The sequence below is a fragment of the Musa acuminata genome, chromosome BXJ2-1 (assembly GCF_036884655.1).
Source record: "Musa acuminata AAA Group cultivar baxijiao chromosome BXJ2-1, Cavendish_Baxijiao_AAA, whole genome shotgun sequence".
Classification (NCBI taxonomy): Eukaryota; Viridiplantae; Streptophyta; class Magnoliopsida; order Zingiberales; family Musaceae; genus Musa; species Musa acuminata.
The window spans coordinates 2,892,970-2,902,336 of record NC_088338.1 but is presented as its reverse complement, the minus strand read 5'-3'; the positions used below and the strand labels follow the sequence as shown (position 1 = coordinate 2,902,336).

Sequence of the window (9,367 nt, the reverse complement as noted above, 5' to 3'; positions counted from 1 at the left end):
TATTCCTTTCATTGAATTCATAAAAAAAAATTAAAATTAAAATTATTAAGTTAAATAATACATCATATTTTTAATGTGTTTTCACTCGCGATAATTATAGGTTAATTTTTGATCCAATTACTAAAAATATTTCTCTTGTTGATCTTTTCCTGTTCTTTTTTCAAAGCATTGCCTATTTATCATAGTCCTGTTATTTTTTTTTTATCTCACTCCCTATTGAGGTTGTCATCATCATTGTTGCTATCGACACGGCTTGTCGTCATGATGCTACTTGTCTTCCCTCGATGTTACGATTGCAAAGGAAGAAGAAAGAAGAATAGAATATTTACGTACGATTGTAAAGGAATAATTTAAAAATATTAATATTTTTTAATATTTTTAAATCATTCATTTGAAAATAAAAATAAATACTTTCTTCTTCTTCTTCTTTCATTTTCTCCTCCTCTTGTCATCTTCTTCTTTCACCTTAAAGGATGACATGGAGCGACGAAATAAGAGATTATGGGGGAAAAAAATAAAAGAAAAGGATAAAATTGATGGATCGATTCATTTCCAATTTCTTTTTTGAAGCTTCACTTCAAATGCCATAAGCTGAAGAAATTTTCTACACTCGAGTTCTTCCACTTGGATTACCTTCTCGTTGTTGCCTACACATTTAAGACTTGCTAGTATTATCATCGTTCTGCTCATTTAACAGATCATTTGTTTATGTGCTTCGAAGGTAGTCCCTCTCACCTCCATAATTAAATTTTGAAGCATGCAGTTTTCAAAGCTGGTTTTGGATGTAAGAAGAAGAGAATTAAGTTGGTTTATTTTGGACTAATGGAACATCAAATCTGCCAGGAGATTTTAACTTAGTTATAATACCAGATGGTTCATTTAACTATTGGATGCTAATTATTCTCTCATAAACGATCATTTTATGTAGTTATATACGAAAATTAATCAATGTGCAAGCTGATGATCGATGATGAGTACATATTAATATAACGTCTTCACAAAAAGAGGGAAGAGTGTTCAAATCCATGCACAGTCTTTACATTATTTTTAGCCACACAAACTATATCACTATTAAGTAACACTTTGTATGTACATGACAAGTGGCCAGAGTTCATGAAGCTAATATTGGCCTCCAGGAGATACATGAAAAATAACAAACATCAACTCCCAAGGCTAAAATGCATAAGGTTCAGCATTACTTTGGCAGAAGGTGGTTTGCAGAAAAAAGCATCATCATCTTACACAGAACCCACCTCTTGAAGCAGTTTCTGGTCAGGATCTACATTTGATATGCAGTGGTCTGGATTGGAACCTTTGTGATAGTGGATGTTATCATACTAAGTCGTGTCTGGATCATCACTGCCTTCTGAGTGCATGACAAAGCTCGGAAAGGCCATGCTTATGTCCCTGCAGAAACAATTCCCATATGCGCCAACACAAATGAGATCGAAATGGCATATCATTTTAGATATTAAGGTGGTTGGACACATTTAGCAACAATGAATTAGGGAAAACCTTTTTTTGCTAATAGATATGTGCGTTAAAATTGAACTATAACTAATTGATTCTTGTTCTTATTTTTAATTGCATAAGACATTCTTAGAACAGGAAAGTCAAGCATATATAAAGATGATGGTCACAGAGGACTTGGGGAAGAGATGCAGTTGATCGGTTGGTGAGTTTAAAGTCAGTCGTGTGAAGATGCAACCTCAGAATCCACCTCGAAAGAGCAAAGTCGTGCAGGGCCCATCCCTGGTCATACGATCGACCAAGGTTTCTGATGAGACCACATCATCAATAAAGATGCACAAAATCTTTCATGTATATGAGATTTTGATTAATAATTTGCTTATTGACAACATTTAAATCTTAATGGAACATTAAACCTACCATACATGACATAATCAGAAAATTCTAACCAAAATAATGTTAAGACAGATAAGAAGACAATAGATGCTGAAAGTGCGAAACTTCAGTTTAAGACTTACTTCAAGTATGGAAGAGTCATATTTCTGATCAAGGATGGATTTTTTTTAACAAATTCCCTCCATTCATCTAGATCTATCTTCCCATCGCCATTTAGATCTGCCTGAACAAAAGTCTACAAGAGATGGAAATAAGAATAGACTTTGACAGAGGAAGTTACAACAATAAATGATGTAATAAATACGAAACTATCTTCATTAAGAAGTTTCAATCTTACATTACCCACGATTGTCTCAACAATTTCATTGGAAAGAAACACATCAGATTCATCGAGAAGAGCCAATACCATCTCCTTCAACTGTTAAAATCAACCAAAAAGAAGAATATTATTCTCAAATGAGATAAAGCATGACAACATTCAAAATAAATTATCCATACAGGTTTATTCTCAGTATACAAGGCATAGTCCAACAAACAAGCATTACACATTACTCCTAAAATAGGGTAAGCCAATAAATGCAAAATCTAAGGTATATAAAGTATGTAGTAGAATGGCATAAATTGGCTCTTCAAGTGATGGAACTTATATTGCAATTATGGAATCAACTCAACTCATCTTGCCACATATCAAAAGCCATTGTTTCAATGCTTATATATCAACATAGTTCAAAGAATCGGTCTCCTAGGTTATTGGCACATGGACCACCCTAAACTGGAGGGTCCACTTCCAAAACGGAGATTATCATTTGGTAAGCCATGTAAACTGGGTATGCACCATCGCTTGTTGCACTGCCAACTACTTTCGGCCCTTACTAGTTGCTTCTGGTTCTCCTCGGCCTTCTTGTACTCCTCTCCTTCCTCCTCCTCTTGCTCCTTCGCCGCCACTACTGATACCTTGTCCTCCTCTTCTTCTTCTCCTCTCTATTGCAATTATGGAATCAACTCAACTCATCTTGCCACATATCAAAAGCCATTGTTTCAATGCTTATATATCAACATAGTTCAAAGAATCGGTCTCCTAGGTTATTGGCACATGGACCACCCTAAACTGGAGGGTCCACTTCCAAAACGGAGATTATCATTTGGTAAGCCATGTAAACTGGGTATGCACCATCGCTTGTTGCACTGCCAACTACTTTCGGCCCTTACTAGTTGCTTCTGGTTCTCCTCGGCCTTCTTGTACTCCTCTCCTTCCTCCTCCTCTTGCTCCTTCGCCGCCACTACTGATACCTTGTCCTCCTCTTCTTCTTCTCCTCTCTATTGCAATTATGGAATCAACTCAACTCATCTTGCCACATATCAAAAGCCATTGTTTCAATGCTTATATATCAACATAGTTCAAAGAATCGGTCTCCTAGGTTATTGGCACATGGACCACCCTAAACTGGAGGGTCCACTTCCAAAACGGAGATTATCATTTGGTAAGCCATGTAAACTGGGTATGCACCATCGCTTGTTGCACTGCCAACTACTTTCGGCCCTTACTAGTTGCTTCTGGTTCTCCTCGGCCTTCTTGTACTCCTCTCCTTCCTCCTCCTCTTGCTCCTTCGCCGCCACTACTGATACCTTGTCCTCCTCTTCTTCTTCTCCTCTCTATCCCACACCACCCCAACCCAACCCCTCCCACCCCCACCCCACCCCACCTTTTCATTTGTACTTTTTCGTGGTATGTCCTAGGGTACCATGTTGTCCCGGACCATTTGAGCACGCTCACAATGTGCAAAGTCTTGTCTGCATAGCCATCAATCTTTTCGGTTTGTGCATGGTTTAAACAACATGTAACAAAGCTTGTAGAAGTCTTGGTAGCCATATTTTTGTTAAGTCATATGGTCGTTTCATCTTATAAGCGGAGTTCATGGGTGATCATCATGCGGAGGCAAAACTACCTTTAGCTGCAAAAACATCTCGGCATGTGGAAGAAAATTCATCGGTCATCAAAGCACCTTAAAACCAAAGCCTTAGATGACACGAGGCTGAATGGAGCTTTGTGTGGTGTTCAGGATTTGATTGTTTCATGGCCTTGTAGTCATGCACTTGTGAGTGGGGACTTTGCGAGCGACGGGCTAGCCTTGGACCCTTTGTCTCATGATCATCCCAAACAAGCAAAGTTTGTGAATTTTCAATTGCTAATTATTTGTTGAGTCACGCTTATGTGATACTCAATCACACCTTGATGGAGCGTGGTGGCAGTTTGCCCAACATTTGCTCATCACTAAACCATTTTCTTTGTATGCAGATCTTCAGGGGACTGTTTGAGGTTATGGAAAAATTGATCTTTTGTGAGCGGGTGTGATAGGAGTGCACACAACCTAAGCAAAACCAGTTAAGTCTATGAATTATGTCAGCATGTAGGAATGGACCAGAGCCATACTGATCCAACCATGGACTGACATGCGGCCAGTACTCAATTGAAAACCTTGCATAACAAATTACTGGAGTTTGTGATAATCAACTTATGTTCTAGCTCTGACATTCATTAGACAAAGCCAAGAAAAATATAGCCTATGGTGGTACTTAAGGACCGTTTGCTCAGGTAGGACTGTCCACCTTGTTTATTATGCAGTTTTGAGATCGTAGAACAGACCTACTCCCTTTACATGATCCAGTAGAAGGAACCAGATCAATGATGTCATACACAAAGTTGTATCCTTCTCAAAGACCACATAGTAAAGCAGAATTCTAAAACTTCTTGATTCATATCCAGTTTGGTGTCTGCCTTAGTCTAAGAAGCACCTATTAGAAGTAGTCTGAGTTGTGATAGTTATGGAAATCATCAGACTTTCAGATGTTACTGAATTATCATACTGTAGTCTCTGTTTGAGAGACACCAAAATTTTAGCCTGAAAATCTTTTACAATCCTTTATAACAAATTCTTTAAAAAATAGGAAGTACCACTATATGAATAAAAACAGTTTTAGATACTTCATCAGCATATTTCTTCTAAGACAAAAAGTAGGCTACGTTGGGGAACTCAAGATCAATCAGACAGATTAAGGAAGAATTTAGAGGCACATGAATATAGGCCTGACCACGATTCAGTTTGAACCAGAACCAGAACCAGAACCGAACCGAACCGAAACCGAACTGGCCCAGTGGTTTGCCTATTCCAAATCAAACCGGAACTGGCCCCGGGCAGTTTGGTTCCGGTTCCTAGGTTTGGAAAACCAAAACAGAGCTAGCAGTTACGATTCTGGTTTGAACCACTAATTCCATAATCTTATTTTTTTATTATTCAAAAATAAATTTATAATTTTTTATATTTTAAATTTTTTTAATTAAAATTAATAAAAAATTGGTTGTTCGAACCAAAACCGTCGATTCCGATTCTGAAACTGGCTCTTGTCAGTTCAGTTCTGGTTCTTGGTTTTGGGGAGGTTCCAGTAACCGGAACCGTGGTTAGGCCTACATGCATGAGTGTCAATTATAATGCTACGTAAGATATTATTCTTTATGCAAAAGCAACATCTACAATGATAAAATCAGAAAACTTAACATAGTGGTACTTGAGCATGTTGTACAGACAACACATAGAATATGCAGTGTTTTATATAGTTTTAACCATTTTTCAATATTCTATGATTACTTCTTTGTTTGGTACCTTATAGGAGTTCTAAACCTTAGTGATGTTTCACAATCTTTGCCAACAAAATGGAAATATCTAAAAATTTGATACACAGAAAAAGATACCAGTTGTCCAGGTGTTCTGCGATATCATATGATAACAAATGGAATCTAAGAGAAACAAGAAATGACACTCACCTCCTCACGCTCTATGTAGCCTGTTTGCCTTAAATCATACAATTTAAATGCAACTGCAGGGATAAAAAAGAACATTATTGAGGCATAAGCTATATTTGAAATTGCATCAATAAGAAATTACTAATAATAAGTAGACTGACTAAATCTGATTTTGAGAACTATCACCAACTGATCTATTTCACTTTGAAGACCAGACTACCAGAAGGCATGATATAAAGAATTTCGTACATGCAATTTTCTCAGCTTTGGGAGTATTTGGGTGAAAGATGCTAAGTGATCGAACAAATTCTCCAAACTCAATAACCCCATTGTTTTTTATGTCAAACAAATCAAACACCTGCAAAAAATTTAAAATATGACATATCATATTTCAACTATGAATCACCTTTATTTTTGAGAAGTACTTCCATTAAGTTTGCCAGTACAAAAAACAATCATGTCCTTGTGACAAAATGGAAAGAAAAGAAGGATAAATCATAAAACAGTAGATTCAATCAGATAAATAGAAGCCAACTGTTAACAGAAAATCCTTGGATAGATAATTAGAGTAAACAAGTTTCAATTATAAACCATCATACTGACCCTGTCGGCAAAGAGATTCTTCCTGTTGCTGTTCCTGAATAAAGCAAGCTGAAATTCTTCCTGCTCGATGAGATGATCTAAGAGTAAATATACAAAAGCAACGAAGAAAATAAGGTATTGTGTTGTAGGTCAATTGCTAAGCATAGTAAATACCTTGTGGATAAGTCCATCCTTGATTATTGAAAAGCTCAACTTTTTAAATAGCTCATAGAGTGCTTCTACTTCATGTACAGTGACTGCCATGCAATACAAAGAGATGGTCATTTTGGCAACACATACATAATCAACATCAACAATTGCTGTACTGCCCGAAATGGTATGGTACGAGCGATACGTATCGGTCCGGTCATGGACCGATACGCAGACCACCCCGTTTCGGGCAGTCCAAATTAAAATAATAAAAAAATCAAAAAGTGGTGGGGTCCAATCCATTTCAGCATTAAAACAAAACGGATCAGGGCTCTTCTTGAGTACAAAGCCGTAGCGCTGCCTCTTCATCGCTTTGCCACTGCGATGCTGTACCGGTGCTACTTATTTTCCGCTTCGCCGCTGCGATGCTGTACCGGTGCTACTTATTTTCCGCTTCGCCGCTGCGATGCTGTACCGGTGCTACTTATTTTCCGCTTCATTGTTGCAGTGGCACTACCTCTTCGTCGCTTCGCCGCTGCAGCAGCACTGCCTCTTTGCAGCTGTAATGTTGCTGCTTCCCTTCAACGCTACTGCTGCTTCCCAAGTATCACTACACTTCTTCTTCTTCTTCCTTTCTCCTTCTTCCTCTATTCCTTCATCGGCCCACCCTCTTCAACCTCTTTCTCTTCCACATCGAAACACCGATAAGCACCGGCATACCATGTGCTGATACATTGGTACAAACTGGTATGTACTATTCAAACAGATTGCCAAAGTGGGTCCGGTACCCGAGAAGGCAAACCTTGGTCAAGATACCATAAGCTCTTAATAAATCGTATATGCTGCACTTGTAACTGATAAGAAATTCGAGCACATAATAAAATACTGGAACATTTGATACAAGTATAAGCAAAACGTCAAGTGGGCTGCTATTGGCCAAGAAAATTCAAGAACATCAACATGTATCAATAGAGAAGTTTTGAATAAAAAAATGTAACTGAGTCCATGGGTTTTGTTCCAGTATCTTCAAAATGCTATAATGGATGAGAAGGCAAACAAGATCTTGTAATGGCACATCATAAAAATACACAACAGCAGTGTCTGGGAATTATTAGAATGTTAGTGTGAAATATTACACAACCATGATAAATTACAGAAAGTTTTAGGGAAAAACAAAAGGAGAAAAAGAGAAATGGTAGATACTTACAAGCTGTTTCAGAAGCAAGTATAATGGGATCTTCGTACCCCGGTGGGTGTTTGACAACATGCTTAGAAGACACACAACCCATCGAACCTCAGCAAGCAGAAGCAACTAAGTTTAATTATAATGTCTTGCTTCAGATAAGCACCTGAGACTCGAGTGGAGAAAATCCAATTAGATGCAACATACAGAAACAGAATCAAATTACCATAGATCGACATAAAATGGAAAGATGAGTGTTAATCAAAAGAAATTAAAATTGATGGAACACAAGACTAAGAAGTCAAGTTGCTTCAGCTAAAGGACTTGTGTGATCTGAACTGGTCAGAAAATTCAAGCACAAAACCGTATTTTGTGAAAGATTATATAATCACACGTATCAGATGAAATGAATGATCATATCAAAGTCAGCTTTGAGATTATTCTCTTCCTTTCAATTGCTTCTGTGTGCCGAAAATTTGCTTGTACGTTCATATACCAAAAGAGAAGGAGAAGGAAATCAAAATTATACCATGAAAGGCAAAATTGACAGAAGCTGCAAAGTTTAGAACTTTAGCAGAACGAATACGGATACGAGATAGAAAGAAAATGTGATGTTTCATTTCATTGGGAATCTCAAACTTGTTCATGCATGGGATTGATCCATACACAGCTAGAACTGCGATATCAGGATCACCATAGGCCACATGAACTAGGTAACCTGAACCCATCCGAATCATGTTCGAAAAATTAGCCTAAATGCCAAAAGGATCAGTTTTTGACGCACCCCCAATAAGCCTGGAGCTAAGGGCTCGTGTCTGGTATGCGTTTCCTCAGAAAACGAAGGAAGAAGAAAAAAGCTTCCTTGGAAACACCGCTTAACATTGACATCAGAAGCTAAACAAGAAAATCAAGGAAAAGAGAAAACCATGGAGAAATCGAAAGGAAAAGAAGCCGAAGAAGAAGAATCAAGAGGAACCGTATCGAATCGAGCGAGATTGACAACGAAGAGAGCAATGGTCTCAACCTGTGAGAAGACGGTCTCCGGGGCCGTCGAAAGAAGACTCGGAGGTCTTCCGGGAGCGGTTGGACGGAGCGGGAGTCCCAGAAATGGGGATCTTCTTGGGCTTCTCGTGCACCACTGCTTGGCTTCGCCACTCTCTCGGTTCTCTCTATAAATAACAACGACGACGGCGACGACAAGTCGTAGAATCCTCTGCCCTTAATTTTTAATTAATTACATTTTTAAAGGATAATTTTCCAAAAATAACTCACTTATTTTAAAAAATTTAAAAAAATTCACTAATGCAATTTTTTTTTAAAAAAAAATCTCTTAAAGCATATTTAATTTATTTTTTTCTCCTAACAAATCTCTTAAAAAAAATTCACCTTGACCTTAATCCTATCAAGCAACCTCCATCTTGGGTCTGCTTCGTTACTCCATTATTTTCGTTCTTATTTATTATTGTTGAGATATCAGTCGGGGTCAATCTTATTCATTTATTCCAATCATTAAGACTCTTTTGTTCAACCTATTGCACATGTCGTTGATCTTTACAAATAAGGCCATGGACGAGGACGAGGATTGCTTGTCGTCCTCATCATCGGCTTTGGTGAAGAAGGTCATAAATGAGAGCCACAAGAGCAAAGACGAGAAAGAGGGGAGAGAAGGTGAAGGCGATGGACGAGAGGCGGAGATCAACAGAGTAATATCATCTTTTAGAAAAAAAAATCGTTATATAAAATTTGTAAAAATGAGGCATTAACTAAAAATGTCTGAAAATGAGGGT

At 37.9% G+C, this 9,367-nt stretch overlaps 1 protein-coding gene across 1 annotated transcript; it reads right to left on the bottom strand.

Annotated features, from left to right (window-relative positions):
* Positions 1–1,014: 1,014 nt before the first annotated feature.
* LOC135598432 (calcineurin B-like protein 4) lies at positions 1,015–8,739 on the bottom strand. Its single transcript, XM_065092213.1, has 9 exons — positions 8,605–8,739; positions 7,605–7,746; positions 6,422–6,504; positions 6,269–6,328; positions 5,915–6,023; positions 5,687–5,739; positions 2,204–2,284; positions 1,989–2,101; positions 1,015–1,407 (listed from the first exon to the last, which is right to left on the bottom strand). The coding sequence occupies exons 2-9, from the start codon at positions 7,684–7,686 to the stop codon at positions 1,338–1,340; spliced, it is 651 nt and encodes a 216-aa protein (XP_064948285.1). The 5' UTR covers positions 7,687–7,746; positions 8,605–8,739; the 3' UTR covers positions 1,015–1,337.
* Positions 8,740–9,367: the final 628 nt, after the last annotated feature.

Coding starts and splice junctions, on each gene's coding strand:
- LOC135598432 (XM_065092213.1), bottom strand. CDS start 7,686: ATGGGTTGTGTGTCTTCTAAGCATGTTGTCAAACACCCACCGGGGTAC. Junction 6,329..6,421: donor AGGATGGACTTATCCACAAG/GTATTTACTATG, acceptor CTCATCGAGCAG/GAAGAATTTCAGCTTGCTTT. Junction 5,740..5,914: donor CAAAGCTGAGAAAATTGCAT/GTACGAAATTCT, acceptor TTATCCCTGCAG/TTGCATTTAAATTGTATGAT.